Consider the following 25782-nt stretch of genomic DNA (forward strand, 5'->3'; position numbering starts at 1 on the left):
TCGGGATGCAGCTCTGGCCATCATCGGAGGGATGCAGAGGGGAGGCTTCATGTGTGTTAAGGAATTCCTTGGGGGTTTGTGGGGAAAAAAGGCCTCTACCTTCCCTTCTCCCCTCTTCTGTGTAAACCTGTCAAGCCCCGTTGCTGACTCCAGATTACAGGGCTTTTAAAGAGCAACAATTAATTATCTTCATAATCAATTTCTCAGGGCCATTAAGGCCTGCTAGTGCAGCCAGGGCCCTGACACAGTTATAGAAATGGAAGGAAGTAGGCTGGAAAGAAAAATTGGCCTGTACAGGAAGACACGTGCATAAAAAGGTGTGTCTTGTAGTGACATGGTTCTGTGTGCTTTCTGTGGTGACTCAGTGGCTAGGCTTGCTCTGGTCTTTGCATGGTCTTGGCAGATACTGTTCAGAAAACTGAGAGATGCCCAGTTGTGAGAACAGGATACGGCCACTCTGACAGGAACATGGATGTATGAAATGTCTTTGTCCAGCAGTGCATACCTGAAAAGCAGCAGTGCATGTATTTGATGTTCCAAGAAATGTTGGCAGGATACATCACCAGGGAGGAGTCATAGGGCTTATTTCAGCCTTCGTATTTGTTACTGGGTCTTCAGGAAACAAACTAAGTCTCTTTTGAGGGATGCCCCTCCTCATGAGAAACTTTTGAGAAGCATGGGAAAATAAATCTAGGTAAAGTATTTGTGAAAGACCTACAAAACAGTTGTTATCTTTATTGTAAGAAGCTGTATAAATGACTTCATGATCAAGCATCTTATTGTAGATTATGGTATTTACTCATCCTAAAACAATGCAAGAAGTAAGATTATTACATGACTCATGAAAGTTCTCATGCTTGGCAAGATTGGGTTCTCCAGCTTTGTAAAGGCTTTCAGGAAGACTTGCTAGTTAGGGAGCAAGGTTTAGGGGGAGAGCCCCTATCGTTTGTTAGACCAAGCCATAGCATTGGAACTAGCGGACAAACTTTCCAGCAAAGGGCTGGAGGGAGTGAGAACAGCCACACAGCCCGGGTGTCGCAGGGATGCTTGCTGTGGTGCTTGTCCTTGCTCTACCTGTGCTGAAAACAAGGAGCTTTTCCGTCCCTAGGCTCCTGCTTTCACACTTTTCACAAGGATTAAGATCTCACACATTTAAAAAAAGATCTGGCAGTTACAGCTTTTCAGCTTGCACACTGGATTGAACTGACAGATGTGTAAAGAGAAGCCTTGGCTAATGAAATTGAGACAATGTGCACTTTTTCTCTGAAGCCTCTGCTACCTAAAACCAGAGAAACACTCACCCCAGCGCGGTACAGACAGTGTCTGCCCTCTCAGCTTTACACCCCAAATGCTTGAATCTGTCTGTGTTGTCTGTATAGGTTTAACTGGATTAAAGCATCCTTCTGATCAGAGCCCCTTGGCGTGGCTGTAACACGGGTTGTGGTGTGTGGGCCTGTACAACTGGGAAGGTTTCCCTGGTAATGCCACGGAATCAGCAGCAATCCTGCCTGCCTGTTTCTCAGGTTTAAAGTCAGAGTTTAAAGACACGCCCTCAGTCACGTGTGTGTTTATCTTCTCAAGTGCTCATGTTTTCTGAGTAAGCAAATGCACAGCCAGTTTTATCCAGCAGTGCTCAGCCAAGAGGGGAATCGAGCCCCCCCCCCCCCCTTCCTGGAGACAGATGCCACCTGTGAGCTTCTCTGAAGAACTCCTGGTTTGTCAGATGTCAGTCACTTTACAGATCTCTTTGCAGTTTAAATGCCTGGACAGCTGGACTGAATCAATAAAACTGAAAGTACTAAGGGGAGTTTGGACTCTTATCAGTATAAGCAGTGTGATGTCATTTAGTACTTCTCATCCTTTTGAACCTCTTGTTCACTGTTCACACATTCCCAATATTACTCTAGGATCACAACTTGATTTTCTAAGTCTTGAACTAAAATCATATTTAGCTATTTCAAAAAAATATGTTTCTGAAGGGGTACTACAGGTTGCAGTTAATGAGACCAAGTGTAAAAGCACGTGTGTTTTCTGAGGGCTTTTGAGTGGTTTGGTGGCAGCTGGTCTCACCATATACAGCCAGTGCTGCGTGCATCTCCAGGCTAAGACGTGGGCCTCCCGGGAGGTGTGGTGGTGTGTCGTACAGTGTGGCTCTCCAAGGAGCAAAGCAAGCAGGCTCAGCTCAGAGGAGGTGGGAGTGCCTCACCTCTGTAAGGCAGAGGCTGCCTTTTGCCTGCAAATTGGGAACTCTGCACGGAGGACATGGACATGCTGGAAACTTAGGTAAATGAGCTGCCAGTGTAGATAGATAAGCATCTTTGTCAGTAAACCCAGCTTAAAAAGTCTCCATGGTTGGCTGCTTATTCCTGCCTCTGCTACAAGGATGATTCTGTAGCCAGTAGCACTTCACTTACCCTGCACAGAGTTGGCTTGCAGGAGAGAGGTGGTGATGTGGTGCAAGAGCAGAAACCAGTGGTCAAGTAACATTAGAAGAATGTGGGGCTTCCATCACTAGTGTGTGCTGCCCACAGATTCCTTGTGCTATGACATACCTAAGCCCAGAAGCCAACCCATGACGTGTTTTTTCTTTCCTGACAACAAGAGGTCAGGAAATAATGTAATATCCTCCCACACTAAGCACTTTCTGTTCCGTTACCCTCTCTTGTATATTGCCATCTCCAAACTGTTCTGTGAAATGAAAACTTTTAAACCAATTTTAAAACTTGTCATGAGTTTTATTTGCATAATTGAAAAAGATTAATATTAACTGCACTGTAACTGTTGCAGGTGGAATACTCCGCTGGGGATACTGCAAATCCACATGTCCCTGGGAGCTGAAGTTTGCTGTTGCTTGCAGACACAGCTACAATCCAATATGTAGTATTGTGGATAACCAGATGTTTCTTTATTTGCTGCAGGCTAAAAGGGCCTGAAAAGCAATCTTAACTTCAGGATGAGAAGTATGTGGTGCTCAGTAAATTTGTCAGAAAAAAGATCTGTTGAGGGAGGATGCTAAATTATTGAAAGATGGACTTGAAACCCCTAAAGCTATGTTCTACTGCAGTACCATAGAGCAGAGTAGTATTTGACAGGTTCGTGTCTCAGGCTTAATGTGTTTTGGCTGGGAACCCCAACAAAACCATTGCAGACCAGTGGTGACACCTCTGTGCAATATCATCCAATAATATATAGTTAAGAAAGCTGCAGGAGGTACAAATGAGATAACTGTTTTTAATATCTGGAGGCAGAAACAAAAGCAAATACTAAGGTGGAAAGGGTTCATAACCCCATGGGCATGGCCATGGGGAGCTTAATCCCCTTACTTACCTCCTCTAAACCTTCCTGAAGTCACTTCTGTAAAGCAGGTGCTACTAGGACAGAGCTACCAAGTAAGGTAAAGATTACACTGGAATTACTGGGTGTAATCTGGTGTTCCTACTTTTGAGCACATCGCTGGTCCCTTGACTCGATGGGCTTGTGCGTGTGAATTTCAAAGGAAGAGATGGAGTCTTGTACCTGTTGTAGTGAGAAAGGTGAGAGGATAAAAACAAATCTTGAGATTCTAGAAGTCACAAGCTGAGTGGCAATAAAGATAGATGATAGTCTATCAGTTTCAGTAATTGAAGTTGTCTTTCTCATGTGAAGCATGAAGATGCAGACGAGCTCACGCTTTGGCAGTATTATCTATAAACTCTTAGCTGTGTATTTTCTGTGTAGAACAATTTTTAGCACATATTTTGGCATTCTCTCTGCATGCCCTTCTCATTGACAAAAATGAGTCACCATCATTTCCTGTGGTACCCATCGCAACCGCGATGTTTGTGCTCAGGAAGCTGGAGAAGTGATCTCGCCTTCCAAAGCTCTCTGGGCTGAAACCCCACGCCCCGGCAAGCCCGCTTCCTCCCCTGCAGACCCCCTCACACAGGGGGGTTCTGTTTGGGTTTCACAGGCAGCTCTGTCACTTTGGATCTTGTGTGAGGGTTCCTGGAGCATTTCTGGGTTTGAATACAGAGTTCTTTGCCAGTGAGGTAATTAAATCAATCAATTTTATTAAGATGTCCCTGGGCTGCCTTTCCAAAGTACTTAAGAGTTTATAAGCAAGGAAGATCTTCATCCTGATGTGCCTTTGTTCTTGGCTTTTCCTGGCCGGGGTTCCCTGTGCGGGTAAGCCTCGGTGCGTGCCGCTTGCTTTCTGGGCAGGCGTTTTTAAGAACCGAGTGCTGGTGATGCTCTCTGAAAGCAGAGTAGGAATCCTCGCTCGGTGGAGCGTGCCTGGTGCTTGTCCATGGTGTCACTGCTGGTTGGACTAGGACCACAGCAGCAGTGGATGCAGTGAGTGCAAGCCTGCTTCAGTTTCACAGGTGTCTCTGGGCATTTTGACTTTGTGTGTGTGTGTCCCCAGTAAAGCAGGGGGAAGTAGAACAAATCAGAATATCTGACATTTGGACATCCAGTGGCAACTTACAATAAAGACTTTTGTAAATCTGTGTGGTCAACTACAGCATATTTAAAGATGCTGTCCCATTCACAAAACATCTGAGGTGGCAGGTAGAACAGTTTGATAAAACATTCCTGTAATAAATTAGCTCTGCTGCCACAAAGCAAGATTATAACCCACAGATAACAGTGTTTTCAGATGCTGTGACTACACATAATTACACAGGTGACAGAGATTCTCTAAGACCTGGTCCAGACCAAGGAGACAAGAGGTTATTTTCATAAGGATATCCCTGAATAATAACCAAGGAGACTACTCCAGCACTACAGTGATAATTGCTTTATGTATTTCCAGGCTGAAAGTAATCTTGCTTTGCCATTTGCTTAAAATTGAAGTGACATTCTGACTGAAGAGAAAAACCTGGCACTGTGTTAAGCATAATATTGTTTTTAAGGTGCTAAACAAGAGATTGCAATGAGTTTAGAACAGGCTGACTGGCAAAACAGGTTGTGTTTATTCCCGTTCAGGGCATACCCAGCCTCTGATATGTACTTGAAGCATATGCTTTAACCTACCAGTGAGAGGTAAAGTGCAGATACTTGGGATTTTGTCTTTGTCTAACGGTTCCAGCATGCGAGAGGCCATGAGTTATTGGAAGACTTTATCCATGGGACATAGAGCAATTATGTGCAGTGTTTTTGGACGAGGCACCTGCAGCAGCACACGGCCTTTTAAAGAGGAAGGAGATATAGGAAGCAACTTTGACTCTGTGGAAGTGGGAGGAAGATAAGGATCATCACTAGACATCATTACTGCATTTTTTTCCCTAGGGGCTTGATTCAGCAAGATGCTGAAATTGTGTGTGATTCTGAGGACATGGATCTCACTCAGCTTTCTTTAAACCACTTTCGATTTCTTGAGGTGGAAACAGACACTTTCTTCCCTTGTGGTTTACAGGGTAATTCTGATTTTCTCTTCCTGAAATGCTGACATCAGGTGGCAATTACAAATAGAGAACATAACAATGGCAACTGAACTGCTGGGCGTCATTGATAATATATAGGCACATTTATGCCAGGACTGCCTCACAGGGCAGCAAACCCATCCGCTGTCTCCGAGAGATCTCACGTGAATTGTTCTCTTTCTGGGCCACACACACCACAAAACCCACAGGAAGTTGTCTGTGCGGTGGCTGCGGTTCTGCTGTTTCCTTCTGCCCTGTCTGTAAGTGCTCAAAGCTTCTTAAAAAGTCAAGTGAACACGAAGTAGAGACCAGACTTCCTGTTCTTGCAGCGGAACAGATACATGTGCCTTCGGTTAGAAAGAAAGATTCATACATCTGATTGTCCTTCTGTGTCCTTCCAATCGCTTTAGGGTTATGGCTCGAACTATACTGATGAAATAATGGGTTTATTTTTAGAGTTCCTACCAAGAAAAAGAATAGTAATTTATTTATTTTTCTGACATTTCCTAGTAGCAGCTGTTTAGGACGAGTAAAGCACTCGCTGTTCTTCAGCTGTTGACTTTTAGGACAATTCTCTCTCTCAGGAAGCCATCCTCTTTTCAGGACCTAAAAGGGCAGTATCAGGGGTACGATTTAAAATTCTGACCCTTCAGCTGACAGATGGGTCTTGCTATGTATCTGTATCTGACTGAATGTACTGTATCTATAGGGCATATATATGCATCAGCACTGATGCGTATATACCCCCCACCACGTATCAGTATGTGCATATATATAGTGGACATTTGCTGTTGCCTTAAAGCCTTTTTCAAGGAAGTACATGGATACACTGGAATCCCAAAATCCTTATAAATGTGTAAATTGCTCATTTCAGAGCTGAATTTTGTAATACGTAAGATGGGGGTGGGGGAGAGGGAAGTTGAGTAGTAATATGAATAGGAATGTAATTCCAGATTTCTTTCACTTAATATAGTTATTTTAGGTTGATTTGACAACATTTGACCAATATTTGGTTTGGCATTTTCAGTACTGTTTATGGTGGCTTTGGTTATGAGTAATTTATTAATGAAAAGATGAAAAAACTCTCCTGAAGAGACAACTTGAAAGGACAGGAACATTTAAAAGAAGCAAAAACATTCATTAAAATAATTTCTACCTACCAACAAATATATAGATTTTACCAATGCCAGTAGAGTAAGATGGCATTTCTAGCTCCTCTAATTCGTATCAAGAGTAGAGATAGAGTTTTAAACAACTGTTGGAAGGAAGGTGAGGTGGGTAAGAAGGAACAAAGGAAAAAACCACCCAGCCAACAACACAGGAAAAGAGGAAAAAGAGATAGAGAAGAAGCAAATCCCGTTAGTCTCTGGGGGCCCAAAGAGTTATGTATGCCCTTTCCCACACTGGTGAGAGATTATCAATGATCATTCTACATCTACTGCCAGACATTTCAACCCCCTAGATAGAAATCCTGCCTTCTTAAATATTCCTCCTCTTTGCTGAATTCAGGATTGATGTCGTTTTCTCATCCAGTGCAAGAGGATACAGAAATGGCACCTCTGTTTTGCTGGAACTTTCTGCACTTAGTATTTTTCTTCCATCTTTTCATTTGTTGCCTGTCTTTCTCCTAGTTCCCAAATAACTACTGCTCTTCCCATAGTCCTTCTGCCTTGTCCTAGGGATCCATCTCCACCCCTTTGCCCTGGCAAGCTTGCAGTCTCTTCGTTCCCCTGCTGTACGCCGCGTCTTGTTTCATGAGTCTTTAATCTCTGTTCCCAGCCTGTCCTCCCGTCCCGCTGGCACTGCCCACCCTGCCAGAACTATCCTGAGTCAGGAGGGGGGCAGATGAAAGGGGGGGATTATTTTAGCCTACTCTTTACCAGGTCACGCTCCTCTGAGTTTCTTTTCGTGCGTCTCCACACCTTGGAATCTTCCCCGTCCTTCCTGTTGTGAGCCGGGGCTTTTCCTTCCTGCCTGCTCTGGTGGTGCTTGTAGACTGGCTGTGGAGAAACCTCACGTGCTGCCCACTGCCTGTGTGGGCAGAGGAGAACTGAAATATCTGCGCCTTAGTTGCGTGTAGCAATTAGGCAGCAATGAACCTGCAGTCATGTTTTCGCGGCAGGGGCCGGCGGAGGAGCTGGGGCAGGAGGCCGTGCGGTGACGCAGCAGCCCGTGGGGACCAGCCCTGCTGAGCTCAGCGCAGCTGCTACGGGCCTCTGCGGGAAAGGGCAGCGAAGCCACCGTGCTGGGGTCCTCCGGGAGCAGGCAGGGATGGGGCCGACGAAAGCTAGAGGTTACTGGAGCCGTGAGGCTGCCCTGGGCTGTGCGAGGGGGAGGGCTGGCACCGTTTGCTCCTAGGGAGAAGGTCCCAGCGCGCTTGCTCTGCCCTGCAGGGCCGTGCTCTCCATGCTGTGGCAGAGGAATTGGCCCTTCCCCCCTGATTTCGGACTGCTGCCTTGGGAATTTGCTCCAGCTATTTCCTGGAATATGAATTTGTTTATTTTCAAAGGAGAACAAACGTAAAAGTCATACAGTAGCTTTGGGTAGGGCGTTTCTTTGTAGAGGAGTGATTTGGATCATTGAGTTATTGCCTCCTTTCAAGAATGTAAGTACTTCTGAAGATTGTCTGGAGCACCAAAGCAGCTGGTAACGCATGAAAGCACAACTGCCAGGAAGTTGTGGCCCTGAAACCATGTCTTTTGCTGTCATCTGTGCCCCGTGAAAGGTTTGCAGAGCACATGCAAAACACTCCTGGTTTGCTCTGGGATTTTTTCTCACTTGCACTGGAAGCTGATGTATCTGATTGCTCATGGAACTACCCACATATGTAAAGAGCAGTTAATTGATATCATAAACTATGGACTGTAGTGTGGCTAATGCAGAGTGTCCCATCTGGTCATAGAGCTTCAAAGCACTTGGGTGGGTGGTTCTTTTGGAAGTGAATGGACTAACTTATGACCTGTATTTAAAAACCCACAGAATCTGCGCTCAGCTTTCCGTGCCATGGGCTGTCCTGTTGTAGAACAGCTGGAGCGTGCTGGGGTCCCAGCTCCAGCTGTTTTCAGGTAGAGCCCCATCCTGTGCGGGTGAGGCACCGGCCTCCCAAAAAAGAGAGGAGGTCTCCAAAAAGCCTTTTTCTAAAGGGAGCTAAATGCGTGCAATGTGTCGGCTAGTGCTTAAATAAGTAATTAAGAGACTAAACCCCCTTCGCCTCAAACGCTTGGACAAGCTTGTTCTAGAGGCACGGGCAGAGCAGTTCAGGGCGCTGTAGGAAATGCTGAGGCTGTGCAGCCACCGGCTTGAGCCCAATCGCATCGCCCAGGCTGCTTTCTTCTCGTGCCTTTATTGCTTTTATCTCAAGAACAGAATGTCCCATGAGGAGCTCGCACACCGCCGTCCCGCCCCTCAAACAATGGGGAGCGCAGGGGCAGGCTCGAGCCCCGGCCGTGGGACGGCCCAGCCCTGCGGTCTCGCACGGCTGCGGGAGCTTGTTCGCCCCACGTGTGTGCCGGAGCGGGCTCAGCCGCCCCGCCGCTCGCCCGGGAGCGCCGGCGCGCCCGCACCAGCGGCCTCTCCGCGGGGCAGCGCGGCCGGCGTGCGGCGGCCCCCGGCCCGTTCCGCTCCCCGCGTTTCAAACCGCCCCCCGCGCTCCCATAGGCTGCGGCGGGCCGGCAGCCGCTCCGGCCCCTGCCGCCGGTGCCCGCCGCCCCGACCATCGCGCGGGGGAGCCCGGCGGCGGAGCCCGAGCCTCCGGTCGCCCCCGCGCCGATCGGCGGCCGGCGGGGCCGGGAGCTGCCGTGCCGCCGCCGCTCCTCTGCAGCTCCGGGCGCCCTGGCCCAGCGGCGGGGTGGGAGCGGGGGGGAGGTGGGGGCGCGGCGGGGCGGGGCGGCCCCCCCCCCCGCGGGCAGGATGGGCCGTGCCGGCAGTCGGACATGTCAGTGGCTGCGCGGAGGGAAAGGCACGCGGCGGCCGCGGGGCGGGGGGGAGGCGCGCGGCGCGGGCGCTGAGGGGACGGGCGCGCAGAGGGCAGCGGGGCAGTTCCCGCCCTCCGCGCCCTGGGCGGGCTCGGCGGGCGCCGGCGGCGAGGTGCCAGGCGTCGCTGGGCGCGGGAGAGGGACCGGAGCTTTATCAAACTTGAGTCTCCGCTCCCCTTCCTCTTTCTTCCTCCCTCCTCCCCCGTCCCCGCCCCTTCCCCGCCGCTCTCCTCTTCCTCCTCCCCCCGCGCCCTGGGATGTTTATTCGGGCAGCTGCGTGAGGCGCGGGCGGCGGCGGGGAGTTTCTCTCCCCCGGCCTGAGTAGTTGCGGGCGCGCACACACTCGCTCTGTTCTGGGGGAGAGAAGGAAACAAGATGTCTGCCAGGGCCGCGGCGGCTTCCACTAAGGTAAGGCTCAGCCCCGGGGCGTCGGCGCGCTCGTCCCCGCTCTAATCCCCCCCGTCCCTCCGGCGCGGTTTTGGCGGCGCCGCCTTGTAGCCGCTAGCCGGCCCGCAGAGCCCGTGCCCCCTGAGCCCGTGCCCCGGCGGCCGCGGCTTCCCTCGCCCGCCTCGGCGGCGCGGGGGGTGGCTCGGCCTGAGGGGGTGGGCGACGCGGGCCGGGGCCTCCAGGTCGCCCTCTCCGGGTGCCCGGCGAGCCTGCCGGCCGCGCCGAGCGAGCGCACAGGTGGCCCGCGGCCCCTTAGGCCCGGGGCCGCTGCTCCGACGGCGCTCCCCGGCCGCCTACCTGTTGGACGTGCGACGGCGCCCGGCTGGCGGGCGGGGAGCGCCGTGGGCGCCGGGCCTCGGCGGCAGGACGGGTCCGCGCCGACCCCGGGCGCGCTCCCACGAGTCGGGCCTTGCCCCGGCGGGAGCGGCCCGGCCCTCGCCCGGCGGAAGCCCCCGGCGGCGGGCGGAGAGCGCTCTTGGCGGCTGCGGGACGGGGGTGCTGGGGGGCGCGCTGCGCCAGGCCGTGCCCTTTTGTTCCGGGCTGCAGAGGCGGCTGGCAATTAGGGAAGGAAGGTTTAACCGGGAGCGTCCAGCGTTGCAGGATTGTTCTGTAGCCGCTGAATCAGTCGGGGGTGATTGTTGCTGACATACGGTAAACAGATTTGGGGCGGCGGTAATCCTTCAGAAACTTGTGCCGGCCCTCCCCCTCAGCCGTAGGTGTTGCCGGTGCAGGTGCACGGTGCGGGGTGTGTACTCTGACCTCCTCCAGCACTGCCGCGGCGGTGAGTAATGCTGCACGGCCCCGAGGGAAGGAGGTGGAGTCAGGAACGCTCAACAGGTTATTTTTCCTTCGTGTAAAATTAAAGGTTTGCTTTGAAACTAGTTTGAATTTGAATTTCGAAGTAATTTTTAGCCGTGCCTGCTGAGTAGCTGCCCTGGCTTCATCTTGACGAGTTCCCACCGCGTGCTGGCTGGTGTTGCCGGAGCTCGGCTTAGTGGTGTTTGCTCTCGAGTGAAACTATGTGGTTTCGGTCTGATGTCACTTTGTGGTATGCGCTTACTCAGGAGTGATATTCTGCAGGCTGGAGCAAAATACACACCTTGCCGCATTGCCTTTGAACACTGGAAATGCCAAGTTACAGGTAGGCTCGCTAGTTGTAGGGTATTGTTAGCAGTGGCGATGGTATCAACTCCGAATTCTTAATTTTACTTTGAAGTTGTATTCAAGGCAGCTTCAGCTTCCAGACTGTGTTGCTTGGTGTTTGTTGTTTTTTTTAATAAAAAGCCCGCCTTAAGTGCCCGTGTTGACCCACTGAGTTATATGCCTCTCTTCAAAGTGTGTTGTCGGAGGTCTTTTATTATATTTTAATGTTTCTGTGCACACACTTCCACAGCCAACGCGTGTGATTAGGTAATATTTCAGACCGGTATCACCTAACCCCAGAGATGGACAAAGCATACTTTTTTTTCCTCTTCTAACACGTTTATTTTACAACAAACAGCACTTGAAAATAAACACTGTCTTTGCTCCTAAAAAGAACAGTGTTGTGTTAGAATTGTGCCGTGTGAGGAATTGTGAGAAATTGCATCAGCTTAAATTCTGCAGATTTTTCTCTTGCATAAAAACGAGGGGCATCGCTCCCACTCACCATTCAGAATCCTTATGTGTCTGTGGAAAAACACCACCTTCTGCATGTGCCTGCACTGCCTTAAAGTTGTTTTTAATGGTAAAGTATTATCTGTTGTGACTGTAAACTAGTGTACAGTCTAGTGTAAAATTAAAAGTTGTACCTTACCAAAGCAGTTATTTGAAACTTCTTCCAGATCATGGTCATATCAAATTGGCCCTTTGAGCATGTATACATGTATACAATATCAGCCAACCTAATTATACTGAAAGGTATGTTAATTGAAGAATGTTGCAAAATAAGTCTCCCTGAGGTTTAACTCTTTACTGGTATATTTTCAGATTTTATAAAAATTGTGTATTTGAAAGAGCATATTTCTAACCTTTTTGACCACAGAAATGTCTTTAGAGACTAGAACTATACGCATACAGCTCATGAGAATTGCTTTGGCAAAACAAATGCCTTCCATAGACAGGTAATGTTATTTCTATTTCAGCTATTAGTTTTGGGCTACTGTTCACATTGGTTTAATTGTTGTAAATTTGGGGGGTGGTGGTTTATAAATATTTTAGAAATCCTAGAACACTGAAGGGCTTCCATGTTGAAGTTTTGGATCCTGTTTCCTGTTGTCACCCCTTTGGAAGTGGTATATGGCTTCTCATTTTTGGGTTTGCAATGCTTTAAAAAAGACTCGGAGTGGGTTTCTCTGAATAGCTGCTTGACATACCTTTTAGCCTTGTGGGCCTTGTGTCCACATCCACGTTTATTTTTACACACTTGACCAGAAGAAGACTTAAAGTAACTTTATTTATTAGCTGAATAATTCTCATTTGGACGTGTTGGAATGTTGGCTGGTATGATTGATTGCGTTATGCCCTATTACCAGCAGTCTTCATACTACCTTCCACTGCCTTTCAGTTTCGGTTACTTCACAGTTTTCCTGCTGTGCTCTAAAAGAATGGGATTTTATTAGTTTTAAATGGTTGCTGTAGCTGTTGGCAGTATACAATAAAAATGGTGAGAGAAATGAAATCTTGCTCGGAGTCTAATCTAGTGGCTGTGATTGCAGAATGTAAGGGGCTTAATCTCTTCTGATGTCTTTTTGAACAATACTCATGGATGCTGTGGGAATGGCTGTGTCAGGGTATTAGTAATGAGATGTAAAGCTTTCCACCTTTAAGCTGAGGGTTCAACTACAGTCCACATTGGTTTAAAAAAAAAAAAAAAAGAATGTTTTTAAGTAGTAAATGATGTAGGGACAGGACTCCTTGAACCCTTGAGCCTTCCTTCTAGTTTTAAATACATGCATAAAGAGTATTTCCCAGTCTTTCACCTCAGTCCTGTAATTGGATTTTGATTGTTCTAAAAAGTCTTTCTAGCATGTGTGTATTGTCTACCACTTCAATCAGGAACTGAGAATTTGATCACGTTAATGTTTCAAGACTTGCTGGTATCAAGGACTCTTTGGTTTCCTCTGCTAGAGGGAACAATGTGTAGTTTTCAAAAACGTGGGCTAATGTTGTACCCTGAATCCTAGTTGGAGACACCTATATATTTGTTTCTTGTAGAGGCTATATACACAAGCTTTTAAATGTGTTTTTTGTTTGTGGGGGGTTTTTTATGTGCTGTTATCTACAAGACCACAGCATTTGCGACAGTATTTTGTTTTTCCTATTTAAATCTGTGTGGATGCTATAATGTTAGATCAGCTCTCAGGTTGTTGGTGAGATTATTCAACTAGAACAGCAAAGAAATAACTATGTAGAAAATGCATGTGGGGAGGTAGCACCAGGTATGGCAAGAAGCTGAGGGTTTAGTTTGACATCAGAATCTTACCTTATATGTGGAAAAAAAGATCACGTAAAACAATTGCATTTACTTTCGATAGTGTTCACATAAGTTCTATTTGGACCTTAGGAGTTATGTATGTCAGTGTGTTATAAACACTAAACATTTCTATAAAGAAGAAAACATCAACATTAACTTTCATTTTGGGTTTGGATTTCCTTAAAATCTTTGACCAATGTGGTTATGACTATAGGCAACTTGAACTACCGAATGATAGTTTAGGTGCTTTTTAGATGGTTTCAGTATGAATTTTGTTGTAATGTGAGAAGAGACATGAGCTCTGCACTCTATAGGTCATTATGACGTGTACTCTGGAGTTAGATTCTGGTTTGACATGCAGCACAAAGATTACTGTAATGTAAACAGAGCTTGAAATCTGACTGTGCCTGGCAGCTGGTTCCACCTTTATAGAGTGGAAAATAGGAAGACTTTATCAGTGACTGGCTAGCTAATCTTTGTTTCAAGGAAGACATCTAGAAATGAGTGAAGTATTTTAACATGCACATCGTACTATTACTTATGCTTTGGAGAACAGATATTGTGCTTTTGTCTGTGCAAAAAACCCCAAAAGGCTTAAATCAAGGTGTTTTGAATCGGTGCTTGAAATCAAGCATGGTCATTAAGTTTGAGTACATGTCCATGTTGACACTAAAATGTACTATCCTGGTCAAAACTTTCTGCTATTAGAACTCAGGAAAATGCTTTGAGTCTTCAGCGTAAGATCCTGAGTTGAGAACAGTTACTAGTGAACTGTTCAAACTGTGGATTGTATAAAATACTTTGGTTTTATTGCTTGAAATGCTGAACAAAACTATTGTCTTGCTTGGGCCAAAGGACTTGTCCAAAACGATTGTTGAGGAGGGTCTGACTGAGGACCCATCAGCTCAATGTTTTTTGTTGCAGACCATGCCAATAAGCTTGCAATATGAAACAGTTCTCTCTTCTGTTTTGTTTCCCTGTCTTCTGTAACGAGAGGGAAGATGCTGTCTTACGTATGTTGGGGAGGAAATGGGATTACAAGCACTGTGAGGAGAACGAAGACGTATCTGTGTCCGTGTCAAAATTAATAGTCCCAATGTTTGCTTTATTGACACTGTGTCAAACTCTAGATGCCCATTTGAGTTAAGGGGTAGTGTCTGAAGCAAATGCTTATTGTTAAGTTTATAGGATGTCTGAAGTTATGTAATCTGTACAGCAAACTACCCTCTGGTTAAGAAAGACATCGGTCACTTATATCCTCTGAATTTTTCCTGGTTATCATAGTGTAAATGCAACAAAAATTAATGTGAAGCTATGCTCAGTGTTTTCTCAGGCAAATATGTTGCCAAGGCTTCTTCACTGAATGTACTGATTAAGCAAACAGCCGTAGGGAAGTCTTAAAATGAGTTCTGTGATTCTGTGGAGTGTATTTATGCTGAGTCCAAAAAGTCCTGAAATGAAAACATTGTCTCATAATCATGTTCTTTTAGGCACAGATTATTTAAATCTGTGATCTACACTCATAAATAGTGGGGTGCCCTTGCTTCTAGAGGCTGTGACATGCTCTAGTAAAGGAGCTGAGAAAATGGAGGAACATGTTCATCTCAATGCTGTAAGGTCCAGCATGGTTCCCTTGGGTCTTGCAGAGTAACGGGTGCTGCTGAGGCCACCATGGGTATGGTGACTTGTCCAGGGACAGCGGTGTCTGCTTGGTTATCCGTGGGATTTCCCTAATGTGGTATTTCCTTAGGTAAGTCATTAGACCGCAAGCGCCATGGGCTGTTTCAGTTATGTAGATGGGCTCCATGCAGGGTTGGAGAACTGCCCCAGTGGGTGCAGGACTGGGTACTTTGCTCATGTTTGCAATTCTGAACTCTGGAGGATCTTTAGTAGCTCTTCAGAGTTGTTTTCTGCCTTTGCATGTCAGGATTTTTTAAGACATTTTAAAATAATAGAACCATTGTAGATGCAAAAAACCTAAATATTTGCTTTATGTTAAAATAGTATTTATTTTCTCAAGGCTATTTGGTGATCTCTAATTGGATTCTTGTTTCCTAATCCATTATAAACAGATGTTCTATCCTTTTGCAGTGGGGGAGGGCAGCCTAAATTCAGCAAGATGATAGTAGGGAGTGTTTTATTGGAGTTCGTGTTATGAGAATTGGGCAAGTATACTATGACCCTGTTTCACCTGTGTAACTCATTGTAAGGTGTTTTGGTAGTTTTCCATTGCAGAAGCAGCCATAACAGAGCTTGGTGCTGCTCTGATAATCTTTTTGTCTTCCCACCCTACCCCCACAATATGCCAAGTACTGAGGTGCTCAGAAAGAAATTGAGCAACAGTAGGCATTTTCCTTGGTTTGCAGTCCCAAGCCTGTCCTCAGGAAGTACTGCACTGATGAGCAGTCTTCTGTCTTCCTCACCATGGCCTTTAACATTTGAGGTCGTAGGAACTTAATTACAAAATATTCCCCTGCCCCTCCTAAACCAGGCAGTAATTAGTTTTCAACTTGTGATCCTTTGGGATTGTATAGGCTGTTCCTTGCCCAGTTTGAATGGGGTCCAGTAACAGCATCTTCCCCTCTGCCCCACTGGGTCAGCAATTGCTTTAACAGATGGCCCCCACTTACGTATCCAGCTTTTAAATTTTCCCTGTAAATACTGAATGGCCCTGTTTCAGCTGCTGCTGCTCTAGGCTGGTGACTGTGTCTTATGTTGTATCCAGATGGGACGTAGAGTAAGCAGGATGCGTAGAGAAAGAGGTACTGCCTTTTAGACTTGTTATTTGATGGTCAGACTTCTGGATGTAGCTCTGTAAAGAGAGTTGGTGTGGCTGGAAGAGTAGCCATTGCCATTTCCTGCAAACCTTGTTGGTTGTCTTTGTTTAGACCACAGCCACAAGGGTGTTGCTGTTACTACAGCATTAGATCCTTGGTTGTATTCATTATCAAGTTGGATGAATCATAAATTGTGAAGAAGTAACTTGTGGCTAAAGAGATACTGCTCAATTTTTTACAGTAGGCTCAATGAGAAGGAAGTAATAACCTTAAATTATAAAACCAAAACCAGTCAGATAGTGAAACAGGAGAGATTTGAATGTGATGTCAGTTTCTGATTACTTAAATTATGAACTGTGGTGACTTGAGTTTGCAAAAGCACTGACCTGTCACAGGGTGCTATGAAATGATCCAATACCCCTCCCCAAATCTAAAAGCCTTAAAAAAATAAAAAAAACAGGAGGAGAGCCACTTGGTTGCTTTCAACTTCATTGGAAACATTGTAGGCTTAAATTATGATGTCTTAAGCTTTGTTGTTTCTAATAGAAAGTAAAATTGGAATTACTGTAACTGTAAAACTCCAGGAGAAGTAACTTTAAAAGGTGCTACTTGACAACATGGTATCAAGTAATTAGTCGCTTGTAACCAATAGGGGATCAGGATAGTACCTGGGGCTAAGCATGCCAAGTATTGTTTATCTGAACAAATTCCAAGGCTCATAGTAAATCTGTAATTCATGTTCACTTTGTATAGCTGGCTTCCCCAGAATTAAATGTGGGAGAAGGCCAGATCACGTTAACCCTTTCTGCACAGGATGCCTGTTTAAACAAATGAAACCTTATCCCACTTGGCCCAGGGTTGTTCCTACGTGTTACTGGGAAAAATCCTCCTTTGCCCACAAACGCCTCCGCATGAAGGAGTTTTCCAGCGTAGTGTTAGATGGAAAAGGTACAGCCTTTTCCTGTAAATCTGCTCACCCTGAAATAATCTCAGGTGGGTATTAAGTAAAATCTTGAAGCCAAGCTTGAGAGCATGACTTTCTGACAAAAGAGCCTGTGTTTCTTTCAAAACTGAAATTAAGTTGCGGAAAGTGATTGGCCATCACTTTGGGATAAACCCCTCTGTTAATAACCTGGCTATGTAGGAATGGAAATTCCTGGAGGGTAATCTTGTATGAGGGAACTGAATGGACTTGCATTTTGTTTGGGTTTTGACCCCTATGGATAATGTAGACAGGATTAATGCTTCTAAACCAGGGAGCCTTTCGCTAGGGAATACAAGAAAGATCTACAGGCTTACAACAAGCATGTTAATGGCTTGAACCAAGAACGTACTTTATCTGAATCGGATACAGGGCTGTAGAAGCATTCTGCAACATGCCATTGTTTGGGTGGTTTTTTTTTCCAGTCTTGCTCACCTAGCAAGACTAGTAGTTGTAGTTTGTTTATTGTTGGTAGTCAAATGGTAAATGCCCCCTAGAGCTGTCCAGGAAACTGCTGACTTAGGGGATCTATCAGTGAAATTGTTTCAATACCCTGTCAGTATGCAACTCGGAATATTTAGTCTATTATATTTGTCTTGCAGCTGCTGACACCTGTGTTTTATAATTATTAGGTGCGATAGTACCAGTTTGAAAGGTAAGTATCACCTAGCTGGAGGTGGTAAGCGGGACATTAAATGTCGTCGTTGTGGGGACAGTTGGGAAGCTTGTAACTGTATGCCACTAGCTTTATTGGAATTCAAAATTTTTGTTTATTTTGCAGTCAGCAGCAAATCTGCGGATCTTATGTAAAGATAATATAAGCCTCTGCACCATTACCTTCTGAGGTGAGTAGCAGAGGCACTGTATCACTGCAGGGTTGTTATTGTCTGCCTGGTCCTCCTCCTCCCAGTTATTCTGATAGTATGTGTCTTGGCAGAACGCAGTCTTTGCCATTCAATATTTCTTAGACATCTCTGAAATGGAAAATACCTGCATCAGCGTGGTGTTCTTCATGGATGTGCCAAGAGTGCATCGGTTGAAGTTGATGTTTACAAGCAAGGGGGATTCAGAAACTAATAAATAGCAGGCGTGTTCCAGGCCATGGCAAGAGAGTATTGTATCTTAAGAATTAAGAGGAGGAAGCTGGAATAGCAAGACCTGTGCAATACTTAGAATTGCTTGAATTCCTTCATCTTTTGAATGAAAGGTTGCACCTGGTTTCTCAAGTGGACTTTTACCAGGGAGTGGCTAAAGATCTGTCTGGGGTGATGTTTTAATTCTATTTGCCTACGTATTCTGGATTTCTATGTGAGCTTTTGTTGGCTCAGCCAAAAGTGAGAATGTGATGGAAGCAAAGGAACTACAGGGGGAAAAAAAAAAGGAAGGAAAAGACTAGGTATATTTGAGGGAAAAGAGAATGAAAGGAAAGAGGGAGCCAAAGGCCAACAGCCAGTTTCTCTGCTGGTGTGCTATTCTCAGGAGCCTGTTCTATTCTTTATATAAAGCACATTTTTTCCGGTTAAGTTTTCCATTTGAAATGTAAGATTATGTAATCAATACATGCCTTGTTCCAAATGACATTTTGTTGTTTTTGTCTGATTCCAAAGCTGCCTGTCCTGCATGTTAAGAGGAATTTTGGTGTTGGGAGTAGAAATCCCAACTTGTATGTTTGGATTTCTTGTTTTGAAGGACTCTTTGCCTTTGAGAGTGTCTAAAATCAGAGATGATCCTTTTGAAATAAACCAGCGCTAACTTAAAAGGCTTTATTTGTTGTGTTTATCTGCAATCAGTAAATGCCTCTTTATCTAGGGAAGACTTGTAAACAATAGCAAGAAGCCAGTGGTTGGGAGTTACTAAGCTCCTTCAGAATGACCAGTAGTGTTGCCTTTTTTTTTTTTTTCAGCTTTATGAAAATACCTTTTAATTCAGTTGGATTATTGATAATGCTGGGACTAATTTTTGGGCTGTAAATTTAGTTTGGTTGACAGCAATGTGAGATTTATGTACTGTACTCAAATTGTGCTAGCATCTTAGTTTAAAATACAAACAGGCAGGAGATGCCTTTTAAATGTGAATGTTGTGTTTTTGCAGCATGTGTTTTACTAGCCTGAGCCTCATTCAATTGACTAACTCCCTTTTTAAAAAGAACCAGCCTTATAAGCAGTTACTGATAATGAAAATACTTCAAACAAATGCAAACAGCCAGAGAAATGTTGTATTGGCTTTTCCCATCTCTTCGTTAGGATGTTTTTCTGTTTGTCCTTGTTTTCACTTCCTTCTGTGTGGATGAGGAATGCTTGAAGTCACCTAGAGTCAGACAGTAGAAACCAATTAGTTAATGGTACGGTGGTAGAGTTAAGCAACAAAAGGGCTACACAGAACAGGGTGAAATTAACTGTGGTGAGCAGCGAATGCAGGTCCCAGTTCCGCGTGTTCTGTATGCTGTGGTGTGTGACAGGAGGGAAACGAATCAAATAGGGAATTGAAGTAGTTTGACTCTTACTGTAACCCTGACTAGGCTGTTGGTGACTTAAATACTAAGTTTTTAGTCTTCTGAGGTAGATGGACTGAGTCATCTAGTTTTTTCTTTTCTGTTTCTAGAATAATCTTTGAATAAAGTTAATGACTGGCTTTTCTATGAGTAAACTGCTTTGGTGGCAGTAATAATTTCTCTTTTTTTCTTAGGCAGTCCTGGTTTTCAAATGGAACTGTATGCTTAGTATGAAACTAGATTTTGCTTGCTCTGCCTTTTAACTTCCAAAATTTTGGAATTTATTATATATTATTATACCTTTGAATTTATTTTCTGTCTTTATTTAAAAGTTTGACTTCTAGAAAGTAACTTTTAAACATTTGGTAACACTTGTTAGAGATACTAAAAAAAAACCAAAACAACCAAGACCAAACCACCCTCAAAGATGTTTATACTTGATAAAATACTATAGTGCTACTAAATTGGGAGGGAAAACTATTTGCTGTCAGAAAACCAAATGTCTCCATTTCTAATGTTCCATTTTTTTTTGTTTGTCATATTTCCTGGATATATCTGAAGTGTAGAGGCTAGTATGTAGCTGACCAAAACATAATACCTAAAATCTGTCTTTACTGTCCTAGCCCTTCAAGCAATGTAATTATGTTGCTTCCAAGCGATAAGCCAAGGCAATTTACAGATTACTGGAATGCTTAAAAACACTGACCTTTCAGGTCACTCGGAGCACTCCTATTATGCAGAGATTGCTGTGGCACTGTTGTAATGTGCTGGCCTGTCACATGCTGACTAACTTGCAGAAAGCTTTGATGCAGCTGTTTTAAAAATGCTTTTGCTGACTGATAGGCACTTGGGCTACTGACTGTGAACAAAGCTGGCTCTCATTCCATGCTTTTAGTCCCCATTTTCTATAACAACGCTTCTCCCCTGCTGACTACACATGCAGCTCTTATCTGGGCCCAGTTGTTGACTTGTCTCCACTGGAATTGTATTTGTGTTAATTTTCACTTGAGAAATAGTCCTGTGTGTGAGATGGCTGGTTTGTGTGTCTCATTCTGAGCTGCTGCAAACAAGCAGCCTTGAAAAGTTGATGTGGTGGCTTTGGAGAGGGGGTGGATTAACTAGGCAAAGCAGGGGAGGGAAGGGATTAAAAAACAATGGTCTTTTACTGATTATCACCAATACAGTGGAAAGTAGTTTCCTGAAATGTAGCATGTGTGGTACAGAAGTTTGAGATCCAGTGTCTTTTCTTGAATTGGTATAGAGAATAGGAAGAAGCCTCTGAGTAAATGTTTATCTGAGGCTTCATGGCATCATATGGGGTAACTAGAACACCAATGCCACCTTCCATATTGGAAGCAGAATTAAAACATGAATAAAAGTTGAACTGACTCAGGTTTTTTTTTTTGTTTGTGTAGTCTCCTATTAATTTTAATAGCTGTTAGATCAGGTAGTGCCTGACTCGTGAGGATCGTGGGAAGAGAAGAAATTAGTCCAGAAGTATGAAGTCTTGTATTCCACTAGCCTGACTAGAACTTTACAAGGATAAAACTGTGCTTTTGTTTTACGAAGATACTTGGAGAGCATCCATATTCTCACTGAAAGTAAGATGCTGGATGTTTGTGGGAAGTGGACATCCAATCCAAGCAAGCCTTACAGTAGGAAGCATAATAGCCTGTTAGCTGTGAAGGGCAAAGCTTAGCATTCACAGTTTAACCTTTGACTCAGGAATGTATGTATTGCATTTAATCTATTGGCTACTTATACCTTAGATGCTAAACCTGTTTTGAGTTCAGTGTGTTTGGATCAAAAACTAAGCATCTCTTCTAATCTGATGAAATGGAAAGCAAGGTAGTATGACTTCATTGTTATTATATGTGTATCATGTATGAAATCTATAGAATTCTAAGACAGAGCTGCTGTTGTGCAGTATGGCATTGTTGTCCCTTTGCTTGGGGGGAGTGTGACTACAGGTATTCACCTGTGATTATTGCATCTCCAGTAACTGCAGAGTGTGCTCAACCTGTGCCTAAAATCTCTTAAAGCAGTAATGTGTATTCAGGGATAAGCAGCTGAAGTATTTAATACAGCTTTTGCTGTTTGGTTAAACAGTGTACAGTGCCAGTGCACTAAAACACTGATTTGATGTAGAATGGAATCTATTTTTCCTGCAGTAGCAATGCAGTGAACTAAATTGATGAGTTTACAGCAGGAAACCAACTGAACAGTGCAATTCCATAGTAAGAGTTTTCCTACTCCTCTGGGTGAAGAGAGTCTACACTTGGTGGGTCAAGAAGGTTTGTTTTTAATATGTATTCAAATTATCTTCTTGTAGTTGCACCTTAACATCTGTAGAGAAGTGTTTTCTGTAGCTCAGTTCAAGGTTTCTTAATTTGGATCAGCTGAAATGACAGTGAGGTGAAAAAAAAGCATTATTACACTTGTTGATAACATTATGGTATCTTTCAGAAGATAAGTGTCCAAAGGAATGTTTTGAATGTCAGTCTAGAAAAATTAGTGAGATGCAACTAAATCACTACACTGATACAAGAAGCACAGATTTAGATATTGCCACTGCACTGAATTTTCTCCTAAATTACTAGGATTCATGTGACACTGAAGGTATGAAAGTTAAATCAGTGATGTTTTGAAAGTACTTTCTTACAGTAAGGTTTCCTTTTGCTGTTCAGTTTTGTCTTTACTCTATGGAGGGAAAAAAAAAGTGTAGGTTAACTTTGCTCCAAGTGCTGTTTCACTTCTCATCTCTCTGACCACCATGGGTTTGTGGTGTATGTTTTAATCTCACCTATTTAGTCTTCAGGATTTTTTCAAAAAAATACTTAGGATTAAATGGTTTCTCTGGAATCCATGGCCTTCTGATAGTGTTTTCCATTGAACTGACTCATCAAACAGATTTGTCTGGTGTATTGAAAGCGAAACTCTTGATGTTTCCTGCTCATTTAGAGAAGATGCTTCTTTATTAAAAAAAAAAAAGGCTAGCTGATTTTTGCAGATTTATAGGTGATTCGGCTGCTTCCTACCCCCACTGTCCTCAGCATGTGTTTCTTGTTTCAGTGTAGCTTGATAGTTTTTTGGGGCAACAGTTGAATGACCTGTAGCTGTAACCTAGGATGAAGAGGTCATTGGCCAAAATTATTCAGGCATTTCAGCTGTTAACCAAGAGCTTAGCCTGTTTCTTCTACAGCTGGATGGATAAACTGCTAGGATGTCATACATGCTTTTTCATTTTGAAAAATGTGCTGAGTAAACTACAAAGACATCTGCCCATTAAGCACAGATGGGAAATACTTGCAAAGAGGTGGGCTTGACGGGTAGCATGTCTGAGTAGTTATGTATAGACTTGTATTTTTAGTCTGTTTTCAGAGTTCCTTTTCTGAAATACTCTAAGTGCTTGTCGTCCTCACCATAGCTTGGCTAGCAATCAAGGATTATTCTTTATGAAATGATGATTACCTAGGGAGAAAGAGCAGCTTCTGAGAAATCTGTATTCTAAGCTTGTAGGGTCCCTGCTAGTGTTACTGCATTCTTGACTCTTATTTCAGAGTTGAAGCTGTGACATCCACTGATACTTGGTGAGCATGTCTTTATGTAGTGATTAGTTTGGGATTTGTTACTTCATGTGTCTCATCTCTGCAAAATCAGAGCCTACCTTACCGTAATTCGTTTTGCATGCATGTTTATAAAAGGTATCAAACTGCTACAGAAAACAATTTCAGTGATGCTTGTCTCCAGAAATCCAAGTTGCTAGCTTCATGGGTTGAGAATAAAGGTAGCTATTCAGGCCTGCACAGCTGGGGAGACCCCCAGTAGTTTGGTTGTACTGTCCATTCTGTTAAACATACCATTACTTTCTTTTGCCATTGAACTTGCTACCAGAGACCTTTCACTGTTAAGTGCTGCCATGTCGAGGTTTTTCCTTGCTGGACATTCTTGATGGGTGTTAAACTGCTGCGTACAAATCAGTTCCTTGCTGGGGATTGTTTGTGGCTTTAACACCTGTGTTCGTGTTTTTGTTTTGTGCTGTGTTTTTCCTGGTGTTTGTGGGGCATGCAGACTTTCTCCTTCTTAATCTTGAAAAGAAGTCTGTAGAAGTAACTGAAGCTCATGTAGTTAGGAGTATTACTTTTGATCATGCTGGATGCTTTTTCCTGGGCTGGTATAAATACCTTGTACTAAAAGTTCATTTAGCTTATGCTGGAGTAGACTAATTTTGTTTTTTTTTCCTGGTGTTGGGGGGAAGTGCTGGTGCACTTATCTGTTATGGAACAAATGCAAAGTGAGACACTAAAAAGCAAAAATACTTTGTAATTGTCAGCGGTACCATTCTATCAGACTTGTTCAGGCCGATTTCCAAGTGCAAAGTTCTGATCCTACGATTGTGTGTTTGATACTTATCACTTGCCTATGTGAGAAGCTCGGATTTCACCTTGGAAAAAAATGCGTACCCAGCTCTGGTAGCAGTATCAAAAAAACCCCAACTTGAAAATGTGACTGCATCCTAAAAATAAAACATAAGTAAATCTAAAATAGGGCTTTTGGAAATTATTTTTAAAATAAATGTTTGTGTTTACTGATGCAGTAATGTGTACTGAGGTTGCTTTGCATCAGCCTTTGCTCTAGTCCAGAGGAAGAAGCTAAACCCTGCAGAAGCTTTGAACTTGGGTGAATAGTGTCTCTATTTAAGTATGTTAAGTACAGGCATCAATAATCTGTGCTATTGATATGATGACGTGTGTGTTATCTTTAATATTGTGGGCGTGAGTGTAGCTTGAAAGCACTAACTGAAGTTGACAGTGCGTGGTCAAGGAAAAATGGCACCAGGATGATACGTGCATGCAAGCTGAGAGTTGATCTGTGCTCATGGAATCTTAATGTGTTCGATTTATGATGTGCTTGTCAGGATTAAGACTGAGAGGGGATCTTATTAATGTTTATAAATATCTCCAGTGTGGGACACAGGGAAATGGCCAGCCTCTTTTCTATGATCTGTGGGGACAGGACAAGGGGCAATGGCTGCAAGTTGAAGCACAGCAAGTTCTGCACCAACATGTGAAGTTGTTCATAGTGATGGTGAGGGAGCCCTGGGACAGGCTGCCCAGGGGGTGTGGAGTCTCCTTCTCTGGAGAGATTCCAGGTCTGTCTGGGCACTGACCTGTGTGACTTGTCCTAAGGAGCTGCTTTGGCAGGAGGTTGGACCCGATGAGCTCTGGAGGCCCCTTCCAACCCCTATGGCTCTGTGATTGGACAGCTAAAGAATGCCCTTAGTTTCTTGCATAAATGCAAGATGAAAGTTCTTTTCCCATTCCACCTCTGCTTTGTAAGTACTGTTCTTCTGTATTGCCTTGTAACAATTAAAAGTTCTTAGAGGAGAGATTGGGGAGCATTCTTAAAACTGTTGCTGATCATCCCAAGGCCCAGAAAAGACCGTGTGCTGTCTCAGAAATGACCTTCTGGGCCCTTCGATTGCAGAACAGTAATGCACCTGGTGTTTGGGCTGTTGGTGGTAAGGAACGTCCAAGGGCCAGAGTGGTACAAAAAACAGAGTGAAGTTCTGTGTTTGGAAGAACTTCAGTTTAACTGAATTGAAATGACATCATGTTTTGATGTGCACCTTCCCCTTCAAGAGTCAAGGGGCTGGCTGGAGTAGGGCAGGAGTGTGAAAACACTTCTGTTGATGACTTTTTTTCCTGGAACAGATTTGAGTTAATACACAGCACTGTGAACAAATAGATGCAGAGGGGTAAATGCAGCTAAATGGGACTTGTTACCTTTCTTCCTCCCTCTCTTTGTATGTGTTCAGTCTTCAAGTGAAATAGTTTTCTTTTGTCAGTTAATGCTGTACCTTTTCTCTTTAGGCTTCAGGTTCTAAAGTTAACAGATGGGGAAAGGCTGAAACTTCCACACTAGTTATTTCCCTTGGTCTCTAACCTTTTGTTAGTTTCTTAGGAAATGTTGCATTCAGAATGTTGAAGTTCACTGGAGCTGCTTTCTGTACCACAGGGAGTAATGAAGGGATGAGGTAAAAGTTATGTAAACTTGAGTGAATTTTCAGTTTGCAAACTGGAATCTCAGGTTATAATCTGGGTTCTTGCGTTTTTTTTAAACCAAATTTCAAGTGGAGCAACTCTCAAAAAGGGAGAAGTTTGCCCATGTTTAAGGGCTTTGTGTTTACAAAGTCTCGGTTGGAACTGTATTTAACAAGTAGTTAGAAGATGCAGTTCTGGTGGAAGCACAGTG

General features: G+C 44.2%; 1 protein-coding gene across 3 annotated transcripts in view; it reads left to right on the forward strand.

The window, feature by feature from the left end:
- Positions 1-25782, forward strand: part of TJP1 (tight junction protein 1) — a gene marked incomplete at its 5' end in the record, with an annotated part of 154940 nt that overhangs the window by 72021 nt on the left and 57137 nt on the right. The window contains one exon of one of the 3 annotated variants that reach the window (XM_084268048.1): positions 9752-9784. The exons of the other annotated variants lie outside the window; for them this stretch is intronic. Coding sequence (XP_084124174.1) covers positions 9752-9784 — 33 coding nt within the window. Of the gene's footprint in view, positions 1-9751; positions 9785-25782 lie in introns of those variants that run through there. 3 annotated transcript variants of the gene reach the window in all.

Source organism: Gallinula chloropus (assembly GCF_964237585.1).
Source record: "Gallinula chloropus genome assembly, chromosome: 9".
In the NCBI taxonomy this organism is placed as follows: Eukaryota; Metazoa; Chordata; class Aves; order Gruiformes; family Rallidae; genus Gallinula; species Gallinula chloropus.